The 27,001-nt window shown below is 42.4% G+C and overlaps 1 protein-coding gene across 3 annotated transcripts; it reads right to left on the minus strand.

The window, feature by feature from the left end:
- Nucleotides 1-884: 884 nt before the first annotated feature.
- zhx2a (zinc fingers and homeoboxes 2a) lies at nt 885-26,576 on the minus strand. Of its 3 annotated transcripts, XM_040012843.1 has the most exons (14): nt 26,157-26,575; nt 24,515-24,567; nt 11,797-12,279; nt 10,869-11,585; nt 10,064-10,276; nt 9,638-9,901; nt 9,287-9,502; nt 8,811-8,895; nt 7,766-7,951; nt 4,787-5,190; nt 2,981-3,227; nt 2,682-2,847; nt 2,209-2,328; nt 885-1,612 (listed from the first exon to the last, which is right to left on the minus strand). In XM_040012843.1, the coding sequence occupies exons 3-13, from the start codon at nt 11,893-11,895 to the stop codon at nt 2,211-2,213; spliced, it is 2,715 nt and encodes a 904-aa protein (XP_039868777.1). In that variant the 5' UTR covers nt 11,896-12,279; nt 24,515-24,567; nt 26,157-26,575; the 3' UTR covers nt 885-1,612; nt 2,209-2,210. The 3 variants fall into 3 exon arrangements, with proteins under 3 accessions (XP_039868777.1, XP_039868776.1, XP_039868778.1); XM_040012842.1 differs by lacking the exon at nt 24,515-24,567; XM_040012844.1 differs by lacking the exons at nt 7,766-7,951; nt 24,515-24,567 and having other exon boundaries at nt 26,157-26,576.
- Nucleotides 26,577-27,001: the final 425 nt, after the last annotated feature.

Below are 27,001 nucleotides of genomic sequence, written 5' to 3' on the forward strand. Positions count from 1 at the left end.
TTACACCGGAAGACCAAGGGAAGGCTTTACAGTTGGTTGTGTTTTTATTGAGTTACAGCAGACTGTAAGTAGAAAATGAAAATACAAGCTGTATTTCATACTAGCAAAAAAGAAAAAAACAAAACAAAATTACAGTATCCCAGATACATAACTGAAAGTGAAACTAAAGCAGTAGCAGCAGCAACAGACATTCAGCCAGCGCACAGCCATACACCTGCTGTTAAACCGAGGGTTAACTGAACTTTCTTTGACTGCACAAATATTTAATATTTATTATTAAATATTTATTTCTTTTAATCATTCTTGAAAATGAGTATGAAAAAAAAAGTTGAAGTACATGCAAGTATTTCATGACAGCTTTGGGTGCTGTGACATTCCAAATGTCTGTCTGTACAGAAATCAGCTGAACCCGATCTGGCTTTGATCAGAAGAACCTACGTAATCACCAGCGGTGTGCTCACAGATCACAGCTGAGCAAAGTGGATACCTGACGCGGCTCAAGTAAAGGAGCTTTGATTATTGTGTGCCATGCATTAAAAGGTTTTTCAAAAATATGCTTTTGGCGTTTTCAGGCAAGTTTTTAAAAACACTGGACCGCTAAGCTGAAATCCTCAGCCCGGCTGTGCTCTGCCCACTTCTGAGGCCGACGGGAAACGTCTGATAAGAGAGCTGAAAAGGCAGCACGGTGCGATCGAACAGACACTCCGCCCTCCGCTCGGTGGAGTTAATCAGGAACGTGAACATTCTGTACTGTTTCAGTGTCTTGGACATGCCTCGGGTTCTGACGCAGGAGCGAGCCGATGAGGAAAGATAACAGAGTTTAGGATGTACGGAGCGTTCATGCATCCACCCTAATGCGGTTAGTCTTGGTCTGTGGCTGTTTGTGTTCATTCTCTGGTCTCTCAGCGGTGAAGCTGTAGCTGTGTTCAGTTTGCCCAAAAGAAAAAACAAAAAAATACCATCACTCCTTCTACTTCCTTTGCTCTGACACTTCTGAGTGATTCCCATCTTCTCTACTGTAATTCTACAGAGGGCGGGTTAAGGTGCAGAAGACAAGCAAAAAGTTACAAAAGTTCCTAACAGTTTTCATTCAGGCGGTCATGACAATATCTATCACTACCACAGGGAAATATGCAAGTGCCATCAAAGTCTACTCATAATGAGTAGTGATTTTCAAAAAATACGTCTGATCTTCAGCAAATGACAGACTATATCATACAGTTTGATCTCAAAGAACAAAACCAAACCGAACATTCCAGGTTTTTGGGACAACAGTCAGCCTTTTTCTTTAAAAAAAAAAAAAAAAAAAAAAGTTTTCTCAGGAAAACTGTACAAACTCTAGTAATACAGAAAATATTTACAGGGCTCTTTTTTTTCTTAAAAAACAAAACAAACAAAAAACAAAGAGAGCGAGCACTGTAGTAAGAGCAATGCATCAAGTCCAGCTTTGGCACTCCTCTAAATGTCAGGGTCTACGCTTCCATCAAGTGCTTTAATGGTGCAACTCCACAGTCCCCCAGGATGTTGGGATGACATCACAGGCAGACAATGACATCACTGCTTCCATGTTTGGTCATCTCAGGTCGTCGGTGACTCAGCAGTCAGTGATGTACTGTACAGAACCAGAGACAAAGCCTGAATCAATACTTGTGTTACAGTTCTTCCTTTCGTGTTCAAATTAAATCTGTTTCATCTGCTTCCCCAGATTAGAATTCAATATTTTTATGACAGTTTGCTGTTGTGGACATACAGTAGAAACAGAAATCTATTGTCATCTGCTCCCTTTGCTCTGCCTTCTTGTGACTGTAATGATTTGTGTGTGAACATGTAGTCCATCTCCATGCTAATTGATGGTGTCTGCTATCTTTGTGAAGGACCAATCAGAGGTAATTGCACACTAATAACTTCCTGGATAGCCGGAGGCTGCAGCTGTGGCATCTTAAAAAAGGAGCAGTTCACCATTTATTTAAGCCAAGCTTCACTTGGCATGAATAAATCTCTTAGCACGATCCATGTTTCCTATAGGATGGTTTCAGAGGACTGGAACATATCCCAGCATGAGTGAGAGGCAGCGAGACACCATGAAACCTTTGTGGCAGACTTTGAAGGTGCAATGCTTTCACACATCAGTCTTCTGTTTTTACTGCAACAGATTTAAGCTCACACTGCTAACAAATAAAAAGGGCCGTTTCACCCAGTTCAACTCACCATCAACCAGTGACCCTCCCCGGTTGCTCCAAGGTCAGAATGTCCGTGTCAGTTGCCAACCTTTGTCTTTCCGCTCCTCCTTCACCATCCTCCCCCACAGCCAAGGTCACCTTTACCCACCTGGCAAGAAAGCAGACTGAAAGTTTGAACACAAACAGACTGCTTCTGGGAACTGGAAATAAAGAAAAGACTTTCTCTTTGAGCTTTGCACTGATGTTTCTAAGAAATGCAGCATAAACCCTTCATGAAAATCAGTAGCTCAGCACCCACAGCTTAGAGTGTCCATATGATGCGGTACTTCTGGACTGCTCTTGGAAAGGTATCTTAAAATAACTCCTCAGATAGGAGTTTAAAATAAATACATAAATAAAAATCAAATATTGGCAGCAAGTTTCTTCTTTTTTTTTTTGTTCTGCCTAACATGACTCTGACAATAGAAGATAAAAGACTTTCTTTGCCTCTTCTTCACTCACCTTCCTTTTTCAGTGGCGTTTGAGCTGTTCGAGCTGTTCTGGTCCGGCCTGGTCCGGCTCAGGTCGGTCACACCATCTGCCAGTCTGTCTGTCAACCGCTGGACTTTGTCCTGCTCTGGCTGTTTGGACTGTTCTGGAGTAGATACTTTCTCAACAGCCTCGTCCACTGAACACCGAGATGTAGAATTTGGAAAATGAGCAAAAGAAGCACCAAAACAAGCCAAAGAGTTTCAGACTCTACAAAAAAGTAAAGAAAAGAAAAAAAATGACACTACTCTATGTTCTCCTCCAAAACTTACCTTTTACAGCCTTGATTTCCAAGGAAATGCACTTGTTCTTCTCAGAACTCTGACCGTTCTGTTCCTGGCTTGCTTTCTGCTTCTCTGCAACGCCTTGGAAACCTTCCATCCAGTTGAGAGTTTCGCCGTTCTTCAGTGCAGAGCGGTGGTCCTTGAACCAGCGTACAATGTCAGTGCGTCCAAGACTTGTTTGCACCTCCAGCTGACTGTACTCCTCAGGAGATGGCCACTGGGTCCGGCAAAACGTCTGTCATGGCAAGCAACAAAGATATACGTGGAATTCAAAAATTACAAAGCAAAAACAACATGTTTTGTTGGGCCTCTGTGCTCTTGCTTCAAGTTAAACAATTAGCAACTAAATAACTTTAAAAAAAATTGTCATACAAATATTAACAATTGGCTCATGGATTATTAAAATCTGGAATGCAGTGTTATACATTAAATGACAGACAAATGACATGTAAAAATTTGTAAAGAGTACCAATAACCAACCAAAACTAACTACAAAAGCCAACTTAAAAATGCTCAACTGAAAGGAACACATAAATATATTTTATGTATTTTATAACATTATCCAAAATAAAGCGTTCAAAATGACAATGTATTTGTTCCACCCTGGATAACACATGCAGTGCTGGCACACAGGAAATGATGTCAATATCAATCACAGTATGTCCTTTGCCGATTAGTCACATGACCTTTTCCAGCAGAAAAAGACAGCAGCCTTGACAAGCAGCGGTGAAATCAGTGGGTTACATGTGCAAGGAGCTCTTTTGTACTCCTCACCTCCTCTACAGGACATCACCACTTGGATGACAGTCAATCATCTCAGCATCAGTGGCAATAAAAGTAAAGTTATTCTTATCAAAAGATCAAAAAGCCTCACTTTCCAGAATAAAACCTTTTGTTATCTCTAGTGGATGATTGTCACTCTAATCCCACATGAGTAACGTCTCGTGCTCAGCTTACTTCCACCTTTGTAACATTTCTAGACTTCGCCCTTTTCTTTCTTTCTCAACACAGCATACCAGCCTTGGTTCATAGTCCAGTCACCTCATTTGGATTATTCTAACTGCATTCTTTCTGAGGAGTTCTTTTCTGGGACACCAATTGGCTCCGGATGGTAGAGATCTCTGCAACAAGTCTACGGACCATATTACGTCCACCCAGCTCACTCGCTCCCCATTTCTTGGAACTTGTTACGATAGCACCTTCGTCAGCTTGACTCCTTGACAGAGTTCAAATATCAGCTGAAATCCCATTTGGTTCATTTACATATGATCCTGTTTTAGATGTTCTACGTTTAATATTTTTGTTATCCTGACCTTTCAATACTGTTCTCGTTGCTTTGTGTTGTAAGTTGACCGAGTGTTTCGAAAGGTGCCCACAAATAAAATTTATTATCATTTATTTTTATTATTGCAACTGCCAGCATTTACAGCAGGCATGTGCAGTGTGTGTTAATGGTTATGCAACATGTTATTAGGTGTTTTCATGTGGAAGATTATATGTGAACAAAGTGCTAAAAATATACGCATGTTATGTGTGAAAATCTTTCTGTTCCAAATTTGCAGAGTACGTGAAACTCATCTATTATCTTGCTGTGTGTTACAGAGTCAATCATGTAGATTTTTTCTATATGATAACCGTCCACAATGTTTCACTTCTTTAACATCTCACCAACTAACTTAAAATACCTTTTCCTAAAATTAGGTTTACATTAGTTCATGTTTATACTCTGTTGCATATTCTAACACTCTGCTATGTAATCAGCATAAATGGAAACGTGTCTTTATCAACTCTTACCTCCCTGAGGAGGGCGAGGGAGCGGCTGCTGATGGGAGCTGGGCTCGTGGAGGCTGACAGGATGGGAGGATGTGGAGAAGAGGAGCAGGATGACGTGAGGATGGGAGGCGATGCAGATGAGGGTTGGGTCGGAGGCCGAGGGGAGGAAGCGGCAAGCACAGGGGGGGAGGAAGACGAGGAGGAGGAAAGGACAGGCGGATGCGGAGAGGAGCGGAGAGGCTTCCCGTCCTGCTCTCGATGAGAAGCCCCATTAAGCAGCGCACCCGGCCGCTCTATTCTGTCCTCCGTGTTCTTAGAAGCCATCGTGAGTAAAGTCTTCTCCATGTTGTCCCTCAGTGCCCTGCGCTCCGAAAACCAGCAGTCAACCTCTGTCTTGGACAGCCTGGTCTCCTGGGCCAGCTGATCTGCAGGAGAACAATAGGAGTTCAATAGCTCACACAGTTTTATTTATTTAAGTTCTTTTTTTTTTTTTAAAAAAAACCTTGGAATTTGGTCTGTCTCTGGGGGTCTTAAAAAATGGCCTCATTAAAAATATTCCTGCTATTCCTGCCAACCAGGCACCCACCAGGGACGAGCCCGTAGCTCCTCTGGGGCGGAAGGGAATTAAGTCGTATGCTGTGAACTAGTAAAGACTGAAGAAAATATTACTTTTTTCTTAAAGAAATTTTAACATTTACATCCTAAATTTAGGACCATGATATAGAACATAACTAACTAGGGCTAATACCACTTCACTTTTTAACGAGTACATTAAAAGTTCTGTAATTCACAACATTTTCTGACTGACTCACACACAGCGCTCTGTGCATAATTAACTCCTGATCTCCAAGGCGACTGTCCTATGTCTTTGATCTGCACACATCAAAAATGTGGAGTCAGCTGGTTTAACCACCAAGAAATAAAAGAAAAATTACATTCATTACATGACATCAGTTTCTCAGCAAATTTAGAAAGTTTGCAGATAACTTCTTCGGCTGAAGCCTTCAGTGCTCAAATGTCTCTGTCCACTGCAAGATCTGTGATGTGCTGGGGCTGGCCTGGTGTCTTGCTGTGGTGGGAAGGTTGAAGGTCATCTCCTGGCACTGGCCAGAGCGGGTTTGGTGCTGGATGGGGGATGGATCCACCCCAAGGATGGCATCCAATGGGTTCTGCCAGGTTGGCTTTGGACTGGGTGACCTGCAGCAGGTAGACGTATGGAAAAGCATTTTTCTTTTCAGGCCCTATCTAAGAGCTGCGGCTCTCCCTCTCTACCTTGGGTGGTATGGGTTGTTGTGGGACGTGGATCTATAGGGGCCTCTCCTTTTTCTTTCCACTGGTCTGCCCCCCTCAGTCATGGGGGTGGTGGAGATCAGGTGGGTACCTTGTGGGGCTGGGTCATATTGTGCCACCGCGGTTATGTCCCAGCACCCTGGTTGTGCTGGCTGGTGTCCTTCCTTTACTGGGCTCTGTGTCTGTTCACTTTCCCTTGGCTCATGCGACCCTTTTCCTGGGTGGAAATGGGGCATGTTATCTGGCCTTTGCTGCGCTCAACAGGAGCACCAAACAGTGGTGGAGAGCTTCCTGCATGTTTCTAGCTCACCACACCAACATGCCAATATCAACTATGGACTAATTTTCACTGTTGATTTTGACCACTTGGTCAGGTCCTCATTACCACTTTCAGTTGAAACATTTAAACTCTGGTGACCTTGATCTTCATAACATAAATCCCTACTCCACCCATTAATGTTTCTTCTTGTTTCTTCATCTCTGCTTGAAAGTTTTGTTCCTGGGTTTCACTGATTTGTCATAAAAGATGCTAGCTAACTAAAATGTAGGTTAATCTTTCAACAAAGCCTGGTGAAGCTCAAAAAGGCCTAATGAGGTATCAGAAGAACACAAGGTGACAGGTTAGGGCTGTTCGATATAATGATATATAGCGGATGACGATATAAAAACGTCAATCGTTTCATTTTACGCTATCGTTTGTTTCGTGGTGTCGCAAAATAAACTGTTTACGGCAATATTTTTTCATCGTTTTGATGTCACTGTAGTGGCTATATTAATTTCTTAAGGTTCTCTCTTTCTCTTATATTTAATATAACCACACTACGGACGGACAAGCGCCTGTTTTTATGCGTTGTGGTTAGCAACAACGACGGTAACACAATCACGTGTCCGCTTGTTTATGTACCACATAAACCTTTCACAATAAAGCTCAAGATCCTGTTGAGACTTTTCAAAATAAACTGAATCACGTGAAAGAGCAGATTATTTACGAATGAGAAGCAAAAAAGAGCCGTCAGGTGCTAAAAAATAAACCTTAGACTCAAATGGTAGAACAGGCTTTTCCCCGCAGCACGCTGTGTAATAAATACTCACAAAGAAAACGGCGGCCGTTACAACTTATGTCTAAAAATGTATCGTTTCATGCATCGGTTAAAACACTCGACTCCAGGTATGCGACGGCCAGCTGGAAACACTTCCCGCAAGTCGAGCTGCCCGAGATTCACAGAATTTACAGAAAATGTTACATTTTTGTGATTTATATCGTTATCGGACGACAGAATTCTTATATCGGGATATGAGATTTTGGTCATATCGCACAGCCCTATGACAGATGTCTCCACCTGTAGCTGGTGTTACGTATAACATGACAGTTTGCTTCCTGTTTCATATACATGAGCAGGACACTTGCCAACACTTTCCTGAAGAAACACATTTGTATCATTTCTGCTACATCCAGCTTTTCTGTGCAACCACTGGAGTTCATCATCACAAACTAGGGGTGTTGCAAGGCAGTGGGCTTTCTGGGTTTGGGCTTATTGTGATATACGCCATTGATGTTTGTGCAGTACTGCCCGGCAAAATTTAAACGACAAGGCTAATGTAAAACACTCCAACTTGACCCACAGCCTTGTTTTTTATTTTTTAAATACTTTTCCCTATCATGCACACAACTATTCCCCCCTGTGAGAGAGACTTTGCTGCAGGCTTTACCTAGCTCTGCCTCTGTTGGAGAGCTACTTTTCTGGAAACTCTCCTCCAGCGCCTTCAGCTGCTCCGACGACTTCCCCTTCACCCTCTCTAACAGTGGAAACTGGCTGGGGACCGCTTTCTTTACTGGGGCATCTTTAGGAAGTGGTGTTACCTCTGCTTTGACCAGCACAGGTGGAGGAGGAACACCTTCAAGTACGACAGAAAGAAATATTTACAGACCAAAACATGCTAGGATATTCTTCTAACACAACACATGTGAGTATTATTTCTGGATGATACAGCACAATGCCTAGAAACTATCCTTAAAGGCCAGCTTTAGAGTATAATTTTCTAATTATGGTGATGTAGCCATTGAAATCCACCTTTTAGTACTAAATGTACTTGTTGCACATAGAGAAAAATGTAGTTCTCTTGCCAAAAAGAGGCAGTTTGTAATGACTTGTCCGTTAGCAGATTAGTATCCAGTCTTCAAAGATATCATTTTCAAATTCTGTAGAATATTAGATAATAACAGAAACTCAAGCTAATTTAGTTTAGGTGAAAATCAGGTCACAGTCACACCAAATGCGAAAAATGAAATCAGACACTGCAAAATAAAGATATAATCTTGTATTTTTTATTGCTTATAAAGATAATAAAATACACTATTTGAGTAGGCAATGCTTCAAGCTCATGACGGGTCATATGAATTAGGAAAAAGAATTAGTTTCCACTGGATCATCTCCAAACTTTAAAGCAATGTATTAGTCACTGGAGGACATAAGCACTCTGTTTGAGCTCTTTAAAACATCCCCCCTGTACAATATTCTGACTTCACAATGAATGAAAAAGATTAAAATATTACACTAAATTTAAATGTTGACATGAGCACAAATAATCTATGGAAACAATACAGAGGTCAATATTAGGGATTCCCAAAAAACAGACTGACGTCAGTATGTTGTAATAAAAACATCATAAAACACAAGTTTTAGTATAGCACTTGCCCTTCAGTGCTCTTGTTTTTCACATGTTTCCTTATTGCAGCATTAAATACGTCACGTACCTTTGAGATTGAGGAGTCTTTGCTCACTGAACCACTTCTTTATCTCTCCTCTGGATAACCCGGTGGTCTCTATGAGCCTGTAAATCTACCACATGACAAGATACATCAAAGTAATAACTACAGTAATTTTCCCCTCAACTGCGTGTTTGGAAATGGACATGTACACAGCAGGGATATAGAATATGGAAAGACCAAAGAGGACTACCTCTTCCCCACATCCATGAATCTTCCCAGAAAAGATTCATGGTTGTAGTGAAGGAGGACATGGAGGGTTGGTGTGACTGATCAGGATGCTATGGATAAGTCAGATAGATCCACTGTGGCAACAACTAAAAGGAGCAGCCAAAAGAAGAAGAAAAAAAAACAAAAAACAAAAGAACCACCTGGGTGTTTGGGAAAAATCAACAACTAGAAAATACAAGCAGTGATACCTATCATGGTAGCACAAAAAACTTTTCTCACTCGCTTATTCTTACCTCATCTTCCTCAGGGAAAGGGCACTGTGTGTAGCTGGACCTCAGCACAGACAGCTGCTCTGATGTTTTATTGGGGTCAACGGTGAAACTCAGCACTTTAGATGATGCCAGCTTGGATGTGGCCATCGGGGCAGAGATGGTCTGAATGATGGAGGGCCGTTTACTCTCTGTAGCAACCGAAGGAGAGGCTAAGGGTCGTTTGAGCGACTGCGCCACCTGCAGTAATCATGAAAGAACATTTTCCATGCTCAAAGCTAAGGCAAGTTAAAACAGTTTGGTCAAAGGCAAACTTTACCCCTCCCCTGCTTCTGCTGCCTTAAAGACTGCCATTTTCCACCTAGAGTTTTGTACCTGGTTAGCCACTGTGAGTGCCAGTGGTGCACAAGTAACAGTAGAGCCATTGGCTACAGGAGTCAGCACAAGGCTGGTCTGTCCCAGGAGCTGACAGGGCAGGGACTGCAGGACAGAGGCTGCTGGCTGCATGGGTTTGGAGGGCGTGCTTGAGGTGGACTGGTTGGTAGATGATTGGGAGTTGAGCTGAGGAGTAACCACGGTGAAAGTCTGAGGCACGGAGGATATTGTACCATTGAACATTTTCTTCCTCGCTTCTTCCACCTGTCATTGAAAAACAGACATGTTATACATGTCCCACAACCTGATTGGTACATTTAGTGACTGTAAATTAAATACAGTTATCATTTATATTACTATGTTTTGTTTTTATGTTTATTGTGAAAAACCAGGCCACAGTTAAAAAAATAAACACAATTCTCCTACCTCCTCAGGTGACCAGCTGATACCCTGTTTGAGCCGCTGTGTGGTGAACCAGACTTTGATCTGCTCCTCTGGATGTTTTGATGCTGCGGTGAGCCACGAGAGCTCAGCCTGTGTTGGGTAGGGGAACTTGTTGAAGGACGAGATCAGCGTCAGGTTGTCGTCCAATGTGGGGTTGTATTTGGTTGTGTTGAGGGGCACTGCAATCTTCGGCACCTAAAAAAAAAAGAAAGAAAAAAAAAGTGCAATGCAACAATGAGATGCCCTCCTAAGAGTAAGCACTTTGTGACAGTGGGAAGGAAAAAAAACTCTATTTTAACAGGAAGAAACCTGCAGAAAACTTAATTCGCCATGTAAGCTATTCTACTTTTATGGACTGCAGATGAAGATCGTGTTTTTTTTGCATGCAATGATAAACTGCACAAAATAAACACTTATCCAAATATCACAAAACTAACTGGGTTATTGAGTGCATGGTTGTAACAAAGCATTAACAGCAAAATCTTCCAACTTTTGTATGGTTCTAGCGATATCACTCTAACTACTATCTACTAAATATGGAGCTAAGCCCAAGAATTAGAGTTAGCATAGTTAGCACAAATTCTTCAGGAGAAAAAGCTAGCCAGGCTACTAAGCTAACTAATAATTATGTTACATCTTGTATAATTTAAAACAATGACTTTATTTAAAAAAAAAAATTGCTTCAAAATAAAGGTTTTAAATGTGAACAGAATGAAGTTAGTTGTTTCCACTCATGTCCAGCTAAGCTAAGCTAATTCCTGCTTACTGTTCCTCCACTTTTTCCTACCTGGGTATAGTTTAGAGGCCGCTGCAGGGAAGGCATGATGTGAGAAAGGCCGTCTGCTTTAAGGAGAGTCGACTCCGGGATGATGACCGTACCATTCACATTGACAGCTGTGATTGGTTTCTTGGTGAGATCTGCAGTTATTTTTCCCAACTGGGAGTCTGTCCGTTTGTTATCCGATGTCATTATTTTTGGTTTACCGATTTTGACTGTGGTGGGTTTGCTCAGTGGCACAGTGCCGAGTTCGTCCCCTTTGCCGGAAATGGCACCAGAAGTGTTGTAAATGACAGCGTTGTTGCTGCACCCCTCTATCGTCTGTTCTAAGATTGTCTGGTTGTTCATTTTTATGCGTTTAAATTTAAAGTTGCTCTCCCCTGGGTGGCACCTCTCGTTGTGTTCTGTCAGAGTGTCAAACTTTTTTGTGTTGAAGTTACAGACAGCACACAGGTACAGGGGGTTAAGGATGACATTTGGGTGGTTTGCGTCTACGTGTTCTTTGAAAGTATTCAAATTCTGGGTAGAAAAGGGGCAGTATTTGCACTCATATCCCCCCTGCTGTCTGCGCTGAGGCTTAGAAACGTCTGGTGGCTCAGCTGCTGGTTTGTCAGGAGCCAAAGGAGGGTCAGAGGCCTTTTCCATTACATCCAAGTCCATGGATTGCTCGGGTTGTGTTGAACTGCTATCCATAGGCACCCCTTGGGTATGGTTCTCTGTTGTTGTCTGGCAGGAGAAGGTACAACAGAATTACATTTTTAAATCTGGATATATCAATTTATCATCTGAATCATGCCCACTGAACTCCAAACAAATACAATTCTTCCTCCCAACAATTATTCAAATATGGATTACTAAAAGTAATTCAACTAAGCACACCATTAAAAAAAATAAATAAAACAATACTGAAAACCCACATGCTGTTGGCAGAGCCTACCTCCATGTTCTGAGAGTCCTCCGCTTCATCATCCAGCTCCACCATTGTCTGCTCTGGTCGGATCATACAGGGAGTGGAGGCCTTACGTCGACTGGACATGTTGGTGGATGGGTTTGTCCCGGTGCTCGTGTTTGGCCAGGGATGCTATAAAGGAGGCTATGGCTGAAGTTCCAGGATGCAGGACTTGTATGCAAAGACCTTCTTAAGGTGCTGAAGTGCAGTCAGGAGGACTGCCTACTAGAGGAATACAGATATAGATCCCGAGGTAGCAAGCACCGGACAACTTGTGAGACTGGGATCAGAGTCTGAGGAACACTCACCCCCCCCCCCAGAGTAAAATTATTGGCTGGAGGCAGGAGGAGGACAGTAGGCGGTGAAAGTCTGGCAGAGATGGGACTCCTGTAGTGTCATGTAGGCTGGGCTCACTGACAGTGTCAGCTCCAGTGCTGGCTGATCTCCTCGGACTGCATGATAGGACGCTACCTAGATGGCAGAAAGTAGAGAAAAAGCAGTGTAATTTTTATATATGTTTAAAAACATATATTTCCCTTTTCTTTGCATGTACTCTACTTCCTAAAACACATCTATGAAAATCAAAGCTGAGCTAGAATGACATATTTGTATGCAGATAGCAGCATGTTACAGTTATATCAGCAAGGCATGTGTGGCCTAATGTGTCTACATAAGACGCAGGAATATATGAATAACATGAGTCATACCAGCTTTTCACAGGAATGATTTTAAAGAATTACACCAATAAATAAAATGTTGGGCTCTAAAATAAAATTAAAAAAATGTTTTTTCTATAATGTACAATATACGCAATGCACCACAAAGTAAGAACCATAAACATTCTCACAACATCACTTCCCTTTTAACAGACACACACACAAAAAAACAACATGGGAAAGAAGAAACATGAATATTCTTGAGTTGGCACCAAACTGACCCATTTAAGGGAGTCCCATGTAGAGGTGCAGCACACCACTGTCCAAAGGAGGTAAAGCCAACTGCTGGGCAGTGAGCAAAAATGGCTCAAAGTAAAAAAGGTGGCTGATACATAAGCACAGCAGAAAGCTTACAGGTGGTCAGAGCAGTACAAAGCTGGCCCTCAAAAGACTGGGAAACAGAAAAAGTCCAACAGTGCTTTGGACTTTTCTGGCCAACTACCTTTTAGAAGCTAGGTGAAGTAAACTAGAGGAGCAAACAACACTATACACGGGAAGACTGATGCATAACTCTGTACTTCTTCATTTTAATTCATATACTGCCAAGTTCAACAGCCGCTGGGAACTCGACATGCATGTTACATAAAAAAAAATAATAAAAATTAAAAAAAACCTCAAACAAAGAATCAGATGATCACCTATGAGCAAACATGGCAATGGTGGAGAGAAAGAGGACGTCTATTTATCAGGAAGATACCATTCAGAGGGGCGCAGCTGCAACCGGTATGGGGGTTAAGGGATCAAGGGATATTTAAATCCCACATTAAGTCTTGATGAATGAAATATTCAAGTTGAAATCCTTTACTTATAATTTTTTGAGCAGCATAATCATTTTTTCTTCTTTCAACTGCTTCCTTTTAAAGTTGCCACAGAGGATGAAAATCTTATTATTTCTGATCTGCATATTTGATTTGGCAAATGTTTTGTACCTGATGCAACCCTCTAATTTACCAGCAGTACACTGGCTCGTGACCTCCTGTGGGTGAGTTGTCTATACTGCAATTTGGATTAATTATTCACTGATCAGACACATCTTCCTGTGTGTGGCTAATGAAAAATGAATATTGGATCAAACAGCAATTCTCTGAAATGGCAACTGAATAAATACAAATATGTGACAAATTAAAAGAAAATCCGAGATATTATACATTACACCTGTGTTTTATTCCCTGCAACGGTCTCATTTGGTTCAAGGGAAGTAAATTTTGTCATATGAGGGCTCTCTGTCCATGGGGTTTGTAGCTCCCTGTGTTTAGTCTACAACAGAGCACAAACCTGGTCTTGTCAGGTGTTGTCCCAGCATCGATTCTGCCTCAAGACTCTGGACAGTTTGAGACCAGTGGACCCAAACAACGCCAGTATAATGCCACCCATAACAGTATGACTGGATCCCCTCACTAAAGGAGCTCACGAGTCCAGTTCTCCAATCTGTCACTCAAGCAACATTTATTTAAATCACACAAACCTGCTATTGTTCCAGTCTGTCAGTTTCACTTGGCCTTCATAAGTGGCAGATATATTCAACTAGATGAGATGATTTTTATTTTAAGTTCCACAACAGTGCTCCAGTGTTGTCTATTTATGTAGAGTAAAACTTTTAATCATCACACTTTCATCACTGTGACTCGGCAACACGGCCGGTATGCAAATATATGCAGCTGACAGGTCTGCTGCTGTAAGACAAGTTGTCCCGAGAAATATTGACTAATCATTCATAAATCAGATTGTGCTGCCAAGCGTGAACAGAGTGAGAAACCAGAGATAAAGCAGCTTCTGATCCAAATCTTTTAAAGCTGCGAGCTTCTTTATTTGAGTTTTAGTGGAAATGAGAACTTCATAAAGTAGCAGCAGTTACAAAAAGCTGAAGGACTGAGAGAATAGGAAACTTTTCTTGGGTAATATTGTACTGAGTAGGAAGAGAGAGGAAAAAGAAAAGCTTATCTGACTGAAAAAGTCTATTGATATTCTGGAGGCCTCACGCTGAAGCTTCATACTCATATCCACATGAGTAAAAATCAAATGAGTCGATGCAGCAGCGGTGCTCTTCTATCAACCCGCGTAAGCACAGAGGACGAGAAAACCTCTTCCAAATATGAATCCCACGTATACAACACCATTTAAATATTTCATACTTCTATTTACTCAGAAGCATCACATGGCAATTTAATCTGGACAGAAGAACGATAAGTAATATGATTGTACGATGCAAGGCAGAGCAAGAGCAACAATGTGACTTCAGGGTAATCCATCAGCTGCAAATATTAGGCCTGAACTTCGATCATGCGAGAGTCTCACATACTTTTCCTGGATCTCTCCATCAGCTACACATTAATCAAAAGGCGCGATTCCCCTTCAACACGCCATCATTCGCAAGTCCACTCATTGTCCCGAGATATCTCATCCCCTAAAACGACCCACTGAGGCATCATTAAAATGCAGACTCATTACCATGGTGTCGCTATAGCAACTGTGGAGCTGTAGTCAAGTGGCTGCTACATCCTGACGGAGGCTGTATACACACACACACACACACACACACACACACACACACACACACACACACACACACACACACACACACACACCTGTGTTTGGTGCTTTTAGAGACAAAAACTAAAATAAATTTCAGGCTCAGTGTTTTGACAGTCTGGGAATTTGCAATCCTGCTGGATCCATACACTGGCACATTTCTTGTATTTTTCTGAGCCATTGTGGAAGGTCAAGGTACAGTCAGTGGGAAGGAAAAAAAAAAGAAAAAAGAAAACCCACTTTCCAGAATATTGACTTCAAGGCATGAGCAGCACTTTGAAGAGAGTTCTCAGTCTTTTCAACATCCAAAAGCAAAGTGAGCAAACTTACAGTATGGCAGACGGTCTTTACACTACTATGTAAATATGGAGCTATTGTATGCCATGTTATTTCTGGCCATTTAACAAAGAGAAATACTATGGCTGAGCTCATTTAACAAAACGGATATAAAAATGGTACTGCAGTGCTGTTTTTGGCTCAGTTTACAACCTCCTTGGGATGCTTTTTATGTGGAAAAAAAAAAACATTTGAGCCCTCAAGAGCACCACTTACCATCAGTGTCTCTCACTGGCCTTGCCCAAAATCCAGCACTGTAGCACACATCTGGTAGGGCAGAATGGGAGATGCATCTGTCAGCTGCATCTGAAGAGCCACTTCATATGACCCACTGAACCAGTGCCGCCTCACCGGCCTTGAATGCATTTTTTGGATTTCTGCAGTTAGGTGATTGAGGCACAACAGGGCAGAGGGAGCACTGAGCTTAACCCACACAAGCAGGGTGGAGGCAAGTTAAACGCTTTCCTTTACGCAACATCTGTATTTGTATGCTATAGCAATTTCTACGCGCCTCAACAATGACTCAGTGCTTTCAACTCGCTGCTCCAAGCTTCTCAAAAATGTTCTCCAAGTCACTGAATGACATCAAGAGGAGTTTGCTTCATAAGTCAGTACTACTGAGTCACCGTTTTTATTAAAAAAAACAAAAACAAAAAACACGCCGAGAACAAGTTTGACTCAGACACTGCTCAGAATCTGATAGAAGTCCATCATATTACACAACATAAACACAGAGCGCACTGCAGTCTGATTTGTTGCAGTCAAGTTAAACATGTGCGTGGACTGTCTCAAACAAAGAGAAAAGCCTGTGTAAATACTGGTGAACACTGAGGAAACACTGGCACAGACAGCCTCTTCCTTTCTCTACTCTGTCATTTTCAGCAGAGGAGGGAGGGGTTGCACTCCCGCTGGCTGCTTGGGAGCCCCAAATCCAATGATGGAAAAGAGAAGTACGATTAACAGCCACAGTGCTGAAAAACTGTCTAGGTTTATCTAGATACCTTAATAAACTTTTTAATGGATACTCTAAAGTCTCACGCGTAAAAAAAAAAAAAAAAAAAAAAAAAAAAAGTATATGTATATATTATCAGGTGTCCTTGAAAAGAATATGAGGCCTTTCCAGAATGATTACTTGGCTCTAAACACCTCAGCTGCAGAGCTGAACGAAATGTGAACTAGTTGGCTGTCTGAGCTTTCGCCATGGCAACTTTCACTTCATACCAAATACCAAAAATGTTAATCACTCCGTACTCAAACTTGGCTACGGCCACAACCCAGGTGAAACCTTCAGTCTCCCACCTGTTTGTTAGTGTGTCTAACCTCATCAGCCAGTCAGCGTCTGTGTGCAGAGTGAGCTCCGAGCTGGAGTCAAACTCCCGACTGTCTGGATGCTCATTAAACTTGTATGAATACTCAGCCTGGCAGCCCCCTTGCCTGCCTGCCTGGCTGCCGTCTGTCTGTCTGTACTTTCCCGTTGTCTAGCTGTCTGTCTGCTTGGTGCATTATATTAGTGGAGCAGTCTTTCTGAAGAAGCAACATTTTAATGCTGCCAGGCAGCGAATACATTTATCATCCCAGGCAGTAATCAGCGTAAGATACACACTGGCATACATACTGAGGAGGACACAGGGGAAATCAATACAAACCCTGCATACCACTGCGCCTGTCTAATGTATGAAGACAGACATCATGATTTAATATGACAGAAACATAACAGTGGTATAAGGCGGGACATCTATCCAAGCGGTAGCGAGAAGGAAACGACAGTGAGCAGATGAGTCACAGCAGCTCTCTCAACTCAACTCCTATTTCTGGACGTCATTAACATAATCTCAAAGTGGGGTAAAGGATAAAAGTGTCTCAAAGGCTGGACTTTTGGTCAAGCAGGGCAACCTTCTGTCGCACAAAAACACCTATCAGGAGTATAAAGCCCACGTGCCAGCTTGTCACTACCTATTAAACTGCTAATAATTCATAGCAATGCTTTATTTTTCTAGAAGTTAGCATTTTTTAATGGATAACTTAAAAAAACTGCAATGAATCAAAGTTATAAAGCAAAAACTGATCAGGTGTCTTTTGCAAGACCACACTGGGTCTGAAATGTGAAATGGTTAGCGTTGACTCATTGCTCTATACAACCTGAACTAAGATTGAGCTAAACAGCTGGTGGATTTCATTGTTAGCAGAGGAGCAAATAAGACTGAGGAAATTGATGTTGTAACACATACATAGTACCAGAGTTTTCAGGCATCCAGTCACAAAGGCACATGAATGGCAACCTCTGCGGTTACCGCACTTGAAGCCATGCATGAAGTACAATCCAACTGGGCACACTGAAGCTCTAAAATAACAAGCAGAGGACAAGAAGGCGGCAGAGAAACCAAAAAACTGCAACTGCACCGACTATAAGAGTGACACGACTTTACTGATACTTTAACAAAGGGAAAAAAAAAAAAAAAAAAAAAAGACTCCAGGGCTCAGTCACACATCTTCTATCACTAAAACGTATTGCACGCACTGCTCTTTTGGCTTTGCTGTATGGGGCGTGCTCCTCTCTCCCCGTCTTGTTTTGAGAGTTTTCCCTCCTGACTGCTTGTTCCAAGAGTCAGCCACTGCAGTGAGGAGGACAATGCGTACGTCTCACTTGTGTGGTTGAGGAGAAGCACCGTCGCCATTAATACAACGTGTCCCAGTTGGGGGGGGTGTGTGCGCGTGTACATGTGGGGAGGGGAGAAGAGCAGAATTTCGGACCGTCGCAGAATTAATTTAAATCTCATCACGCGGCTCCTCTAGAGCAAAGCGAAGTACTGCACTGTGTTTGAGGGCTTGGTATGTTCTGCATAGCAACAGAGCAGTGCTACTTTTGCTGGGCTGGTATGAAGACTAATGATGAAAATGGTGATTCTGCCAAAAGGGAATGTGGCCCATCCTATGCTTCTTAAATGGCATTTTATTGTTACATGTGCCATCTTGGAGTCGTGATTAAAATAGTGGAACAAGGACTACTTTTTTCCAAATCTACCTGCCCTACTGTACTCTCTAAGCTACTAAAGTTGATGGGACTGAGCAGGAGTTTTCTTTACTAGATCAATTCACCAAATCCTGATATGACACCTCCAGGAAACTAGGCTCATCATCCCTGTGGTGACCTCATTACAAGTTCCCCATGCAGTACACAGGAAACGCCGTCCAGCAGGCTACACTGCATTTGATCATGAATCCAGTCCTCCATTTAATCTTGTTCACACATTAAAACTGCGCGGGCACACACACCTGTCTCTTCATTGAACACACACAAGAGCACCGTCTCTCACACACACAAAAGGGCAGGCTATAAAAATATCCAAGTGTCACCCACTCTGCACCCGATGGTTGTGTTACTATGGTAACACTGTAACCAACAGAAAATGTGCGCGAGTGTGTGCTTGCATCCAAGAGCAGAGATGCTGCAGAGGTCAATCAGTGTCACGACAGCTGCGATGTGAATAATCCAACTCAACATTGATATATATATATATTTTTTTAAAGAAGAGTTTAGTCTTTGAAAAAAAAAAAAAAAAAAAAAAGGGGGGGGGGGGCTAGATCCTAAAAAAATAAATATATTTGTATGGCATTGGATCCCACATTACTGGACTCTTATGGGATGCATCTTAAACATATGAGTCACACTATGGTGGGCTATCTTAGATTTTGTGTTGCCTGAAGTGTGACAGAAACTGACTTGTAGCCAACACTATTGTGCAACACGTCCACAGTCACAACTTACATGTGGGCAGCTATTGCCACTAGGATCTACTTGGGACCCTAGTCCAGGGGACAGTCCCTGAGGCCTGCTAAGCTAGTGTAAAGTGTGGCAAGGAAACACTTGAATAATGTAAATTCCACTAGCATCATATTTGCCATTAGCTAACTTTACTAGCAGAGCAGCCTGGTGCTTAAGCTTTGCTGACATGACCGAGACGTGTGCGTACAGCTGCGAGTCAGACTTGGGATACCAGCAGTTAACTGCAGGCTGAAAGAGTGTAGAAGCTAGTTACAGTATTTATACTTCATAACCATCAGCTCAGTCTTGGGCATTGTTACACAAACAAACTTGGTCTCTGCCATTTCTAGAGTAACCTTTTACCTGTCATTTTATAGGACTGTTGTTATTATAACATATGTTATAACAATTGTGATGAACACTCGATGAGGTTCCCCTGGCGACCCAAATGATGAGGGCCAAAATGTCATTGAGCACTCATTTGATACAGCAACTACAAGAAGTAAGGAATTGATAGCACATGTGGTGTTGGGTAACCACAAATGGAAAAAAAAAAGTTTAAAAATATATCTCTCATTAACATTTTTTTTTGTTTAGGCGAATTGGTTCTGTGTTCCTCTTTGCACACTACTCATCCACTGCAACCTCACCCACCCCAGCTGTGCACTCTTTTTTCACTCTCCTGTCAGATAAAACTCTTGTACTCCACACACTTAAAAGCTTAAATGACTTGCCAAACCTTACTATATTAGGCTTTTTTCGATCCCTCTGGGAAGGGCAAAATGTGATTATTCGGTTATATTTAGGGCACAAATTAAGTAGGGCAAAGGTCAAATCAGGCCAACAACAGAACATGAGAGGGATTTTTAAAGCTTTAGTCCAAAGTTTGCCCCAAGTTAAATTGCACTGTAGCGTAATGCGGTGTGATGTTTGCATATAGTATGTCCTCAATATGCAGAGGACACACTGCCTCCACATTTCTCTAAACTACCTTGCAATGGAGTGTTTCGTGTTTGCCACGAGCCTCGGTGAGCAGTCAATGCTCTGTGCGGATGGATTTCCCACCTGTCAATCTCTGCCTTCCCTGCAGTGGGTGTGGCTTATGTTGTGAACGATCTCCAGCCTTTCCCCATTGGACTCGGCTGTGCAGAAGGGGTGTGTCTGAGCGTTTCCACTGGTTGACGTGGTGCAGTGCAGAAAGCCTTTTAGCAAGCTCCCTCTTCTCCAAGCACCCTCTCCCTTTCCCTTAAACTTGAAATTCTTGAGGACACAGCCTGATGGTAGCAGGGAAGCCAGTGTGTACACATCCTCAGGCACAAATGGTCTACATGACTGTGTGCAGGAAGATAAAACCCAACTTTTTTTTTTTTTTTTTTTAACTTCCATGTGGTGGTTGTTAAGTTCAGATTTCACCAGTGGATTTGTTCAGCACAACTTATTTTAAGTTTGACCCTGCTGCAGAAGCTGTGAGAAACAAGACCACTGGCTGATGGATGATGTACACAGGAGGGTAAAATCCTTACACAAGGGTAAAAAAAGAATTATTTAAGCCTATTGGTGAATAGCAATGTGGCAATTAAGCAGTGAGCACTTTAATAAAATACAATGATCCACTGCTTATAAAATGACTGACTGCAGATATTAATGGTGGGTTCCAGTGTACACAGTTTTCTCCCACACACACCCACCTATCTTGCAGTCTCAATGCTAGACTGTCTCTTGTTTCTCTCTCTCTCTCTCACACTGCTTAGACATTCTGACTCTAGTGTCTCCTTTCTTTTCTTTGTCACCCCTTCTTTCTCTCCGTGTCACCAGTTTTCTCCTCGACACCCTTCATTCAGTTTGAATTTCCAGCATTGTAAACGTACATTCAGTTCCTTATCCGTGACACGCCCCCTATTCGGCGATAAGATTTTCAAGAGAACTAGCGGGCGACACCATATCAAGTGATCCATTAAGAGATGGGGATTGCCTTAGTGGAAACGTAAAACTGTCAGCGGTTAAGAACGCTGCGACCTTTTGTGTGCTTTACCTGGAAATGTTTCTGCTGTGGGGGAATATTTCAAGGAATTCAGCTAGGCCCTGAGCTGACGAATGGCAACTCTTTTAAGCTGAAATATCGACCTGATGCTAACATGGAGAATTACTTTTACAGGTTAAAATGCGTGTGAGGCTCAAGTCTCCATTGGCTCCAGTTGTCCATCTGCATCACTTTCAGTACGGTAAGTGCTAACCAACGTCTTCTTGTGTACCAAGCTCAGACATCACAAGTAGTCTCTAATACAAGTGTTGAGTTCTTGTTTTCCCTAAGTTGTCTCCTCACATCCTCCCTCTCAGCCCCACCTACAGGTGATGAGCTCATCTCTGTGGTTGCCTTAGTCACCTAACAACACGTCTGAGAAGCCGGCGGAAGCACAGCGGAGAGGAGGACCTGAACTGAGAAAACACTGGAACAAAGCACAGCGTAGATGCTGGTGATGTCAGTACTGTGCCAAGCTGAGCACGACAGGCCGTGATGACAGCAACAACCTCCATCCTCCAACCCGTGATGACTCATTCCAGTGTTTCACCAAGAGAATGGACAGCCATTATAGGACTCAGTTTGATGTGGAAATGTGATGTGTGGTCAGGAAATGCATTCCCAATTAGTATAAAAGAAAAAAAAGTCTGTGTTAAAAACCCACGACAGGTCTGCTAGTCTCTAAAAAAACAGCAGCCATATATTGTGGAATACAAGCGTGAGCTAAAGACAAACACAAAAATGTGTGACCATAAATTGATGCTTGTGCACTCACATGCAGTTTATATTATTTCTATCCGGATGCATAAACCTGGAGGGGAAAAAACAAAAACAAGCAACGTGGGTTGATGGTTCACTGTTAACATACGGCTGTAAAAAAATAAAAATAAAAAAATCAAGCAGACGCCCATCGAGCTACTAAGCGTACATTATGGCAATGACCCCTTTTAACACAAATTTCCCATCATTACACCCTCCAAACTGTCACTGTAAATTGAACAGGCTCTGATGTTATCGTGCTTCAGATTATTGTTTGAGTTAAACAAACTACAACAATCTGCCCGGGGTTAATGTGGAAACCTGTTGCTTACTTCAAATGCTAACAACAGCAGAAAAGAAAGTATATTTTAAAAGTACACATTATATATAGTACTGTGTAAAAGTCTTGATTCACCACATTTGCTTCAGAGGATATTTTGTTTGTTAAGAGATTTAACACTGATCTATGAATTCCAGTAGGCATCCAACTCAAGATATGAACTATTGTGTGCAAACATAACAGACGACTTATCAAATAACCAATTTTAATAGGTTTCTTTTGTTACTAGCAGCCTGTCACAAAAACATCATTCTGTCCTTTCTTTAGTTGAATTTACAACTTTTTTTCTTTTTTCTTTTTTTTTTAAAATATGCCAAAGATAGAAGTCTGAGAGGTGTAAAATAACATTTTTCCACCAACAAGGTGATTCCCAAAGAGCTATTAGCCAAAAACCTGCATGTCTCTCCATGGCGTGTAGTGTTCTGTTGGAGGATAAAAGAAATGGCAGGCCTAACATCCAGGCCAGCAAATGTAATACGTAATGAAATGCACAGATGCATCTGACGCTTCAGTTGAGCAATCTACTGTTTACTAAAGTCTCATCAGGAATGGTCTTAGTGAAAGGGTGGCTGTCAAGAAACCATACTTGAGGAAGGGAAGGTATGACAAATTACACAAGAGCTGGACTGGGAAGAGAAAAGCAATCCGAAAACCAAGAACAGTTCAATCTGATCAAATATGTTATCTAATCCTAATGTCATTCTCTGCCTTCAAGGAAGCTTAGACCCCTAAAAAAAACAAAACAAAAAAAAAAAACCCTCAAGCTGCCTGTCCACTTTCATTTATCGAAAAAAACCCAAAACAAACAGAATTTCTCTATTACAAAAACAACAACAAAAAAACCCTGAACTGCTAGTCTTCTGCTCCATATTAGCTTATTTGCACTCTGACAATCTCACAAGATTGCTAGCATGATTGGCACGTACAACATCTGTGCCAATCCTGATGACTGTCAACAATGAGATATCACACGTCCTCTCTACAAGTCACATTTGACTAGACTGCGCTCAATTCATTGTCAGAATACAAAAGCAATGTTGAAAGATTAAAAGCTAGTTTGGTTGCAGCGTGTGTGTAATTTTTTTTTTTAATTTTAAATAAACAAAACATCAGGCTTTAACACCTTGACTTTTCCCGCTGTTAACGCACCTTTTGGCTTTGCTTTGATTTGGAACAGCTTGTGTACAGGCTGTCGGGAGTGAATCAAACAGAAAGATCTTTTTGTTTTCATTCAGTTCCTCGGTTATAATTTGACACCAATTCTTGATGCTCTGATTTTTTTCCCCCTCGTTATTTGAATAACTGTGACAGACTGAGTCTTGTTCATTTTCCACCATCTGACTAGAGCAAACGAATAAAACGCCTCTAGGAACAAATAGAGCGGCTCACTTCCCAGCTGGATGTTTTGGCTATGACATTCGAAGGGGTCACAGTACATTGAGAAAGACTGTTGAGGAAGCTAGGAAGGAGAGAATAAATAAAATCAGCTTTTAAACAAGAGCAGATTTGTTTTTATGCCAGTTCTTTAAAAACTATAGCAGCATAACGCTTTAATAAATAAACCTAATGATTGTCTGTTTGCTAAAATTCTCCACAGTGTTGTGATGGTGGACCGATGGCTGATGCATCGGACAAGGTAGGACACAGACATCTGTGCATTTCGCTAATCCCTAGAGCTATACCGAGAATACATCCCTTAAAAATAAATAAATAAATAAATTAAACTGTGTTTCTCATGGGATTAAACACATCTGCCAAACTGTAAAAACAAATCAGTAATGTTGTCCCATATACCTGACTTCAGATGGCAATAGGGATTTTACTGGCTTGTAACAGTCTGTTTGTTGAGCAAATTTTCTGGTTTCTTATTAATTTTGGCAGCAATGCTCCCTACACCATTCTGCAATAAAGCACAGCAATTACGATTAAAAAAAAAAAGAAAAGAGAAAAAACGAAATGTGATTGTGTACTTCTAATCCAGAAAAGAAGGTATCCGCTCTGATTGTTCAGCTACCAATGAAAACGATCCGGCTGTCATTCCAAATTATATAACATCTTCTCTGATTTTGGCAGATCACAAGTGGAAAACCACGCGAAGAACAAAAACACGAGCCAAATGTCTCTTCACACAGAAAGAGCAAGGGTGCGTGGCTTAGTGAGCGGAGCCCAAGTTTATACCCAGAGGAATTGCTGGTAACGCGGCTGACAGGAGGGTTAACTGCACTGTGATCAAAATCACTTACATCTTTAACAGAAGAGGGTGGGAGGGGAGGAATCGCTGTTGATCAGAGAAAGCCTAGAAACACAAAACATCAGGTCATCGTAGAGCTGAGGGAACAGCGTGAAATGAACACATTTTAAAAATTTACACCAGACAGACAATTGCGGGAATGTTTTCTTTTTTAACCAACTAGTTTTTTTCACTTGTAGGGAGTGACCATGCCGACTGTACAGTACTGTACGTGCACTTTTAATTATTATAGACAGTATTTGCAGTGTGGCTTTATATTTAATCTGCGCACTGATAATCAAACCACAAGTGCCACTGGCAGTTGCTGCAGACTGCTGTAACTGAATGTCACCATTAATTTTCCTTATTACTCACACAAACACCTCTGTCTGTTATTTGGTAAATAAGAACATTTAACAGTCACCCACATTAATGATTTTTCCCATGTGCTGCATGGAAAATAATAATGATGACTGCCCACATGAATGAAGCACTAACAGAACCAACGGTGCTGCATTTTACTGCATAGCTGGTAAAGAAACTTAGTGCCAGACTGAGGTATCACCCAACTGTCTTTAGACTGAGTATAGCTCTCCTGAAGCACCTCAAATGTTCATAATGAGCATTTATCCAGTAATAAAGATGACAGAGCCAGATCTGTATGCACTGTTATGTGTAAAAATAAATAAACAATTATTAAAGGAAACATCCTGAATGTATAACTGGGCAATGTGTTAACATTTGTGTTTGGGCATTGTGTCACAGTGTGTACACGCAGGTTACTTCCAAAAACGTACTGGTGGACGGAGAGCACTGACCCCAGCTGAGTGCTACAGAGGCTGCTCACAGTTTGGGCCACGGGCCTCATGACCAAACTTCATATTATTAATAAAAGAGAACCACGCCTGGCTTTTACAGCAGTTTCAGACCCACTGCAACAGCACTGCCTGCCTGCAGTAAGAACCGCGGTCTCGGGAGGGGAGGAGGCATCACCAGGGGTAACGTTACGCCTACATCGCAGAGACGCACGAATCAAAGTCTATAAACAACGTCGGACTCCAAAAGTTACACTCAAACCTCAGCACGCCTGAATGCGAGCTGGTGCACGCCGCTGGTAAGGAGTCCCAACGGTTGTTTCCCCTGGCCAGCCCGAAAACGTGACAGAGGGGCGCAGGGAGGGAAAAAAAATACTCTCCCCAAATGTTCCCCCTCTCGCCATCGACGTAACAACATGTCGGCAAAGGACGGCCATGTTTTGCTGGTTATGTCGACACGGGGAGGAGGAAAAGTAGGCACGATGTTCCTCCCGTCTGCCTTCCCCCGCCACGGTCACACAACACACCGAACACACAACTTGAAACGCGGAGGAGGCGAAAACGTCCAATTAAGAAGTTGTCGGGAAACGTTACGAGAGCACGCAGGTGGAAACGGCAGGGGCAGACAAAGTTCACGCGGCCAGACAAGTTAAAATATTTATCCAGAGGCGCGTGGGTGTTTTGGGAACCACGCTAAGCCCGAACGAGCCGTGAGAGGGGCGCAAACAAACAACTACACGCAGTTTTAACTTGAGAGACTTTTCGAGGGGGGAGCCGTGGGGAGAAGGAGGGAGATGAGGGAGAAAAAAAAACACGAAGAAGAGTTTCTCCATTTCTTACCTGCCCACCGTTTTGGCGCGACGCTCAGGTAGTGCGGTACAATCCCAGAGCCGCTGGAGAGCCGACAAACACGCCGAATCTGTTTCAAACACTCTCTCGGCGGCTCGATAACCGAGCAGACAACAGGCGACAGGAAAGAAAAAATTGGCGATCACAAGGAGGATCTACGCCAAAAGCCACATGATCGCCGACGTCAGAGTACGTATTTGCATGCCGTACCGAAGCGCCGGTGCCCGTCCACAGCGGGTCCATGGTGTTACGGCCGTGAAAAGTTTAACGGCAGGCCGGAGAAAGTGAAACTACTCTCCGGGAACACAACAGGAGTGCTAGTGTCTCCATGAAGCAGTCCCGCTGCTCCAAAAATGAATGAACCGCGTCTTCTTCCCGTCAAGTTGCCCCCCGTGCTGATGCCTGCCTCTCTGCTCGGAGCTAATTGAATATTTAAGAAGCTCAGGGGGTGGGCTTTTGCGGCCCTTAAAGTCCCGCCCCCCGCCTGTTACCACGCCCACTCCAGTATCTCCCTGTATGCAACGTGCATGTGATGTGAGGTGTGGGGCTGCTGCAGTGCCTTCTCAGCTGGAGGCTGTCCTGCATTATGCAGACGGGAATCCTGTATTCACCTCTGCCTCTGCAACACGCTTACATCTGGATCCAAGAAGGTTACTCTGAGGTCAGCTCATACTCAGGAGTTTGTGTTGGTAAAATTCTGCCCTGAGGTGACACATGAGGACCAGCTCCCACACAACAGTGACCTCCACTGGATTCACTTTAGAACTGATATTGACCTTGGATTATCCATGCATGTGTCATTCATGTTTTCTAACTGCATACTGATGGATTCAGGA

This window comes from Simochromis diagramma, unplaced genomic scaffold (assembly GCF_900408965.1).
Source record: "Simochromis diagramma unplaced genomic scaffold, fSimDia1.1 OVJJ01000618.1, whole genome shotgun sequence".
In the NCBI taxonomy this organism is placed as follows: Eukaryota; Metazoa; Chordata; class Actinopteri; order Cichliformes; family Cichlidae; genus Simochromis; species Simochromis diagramma.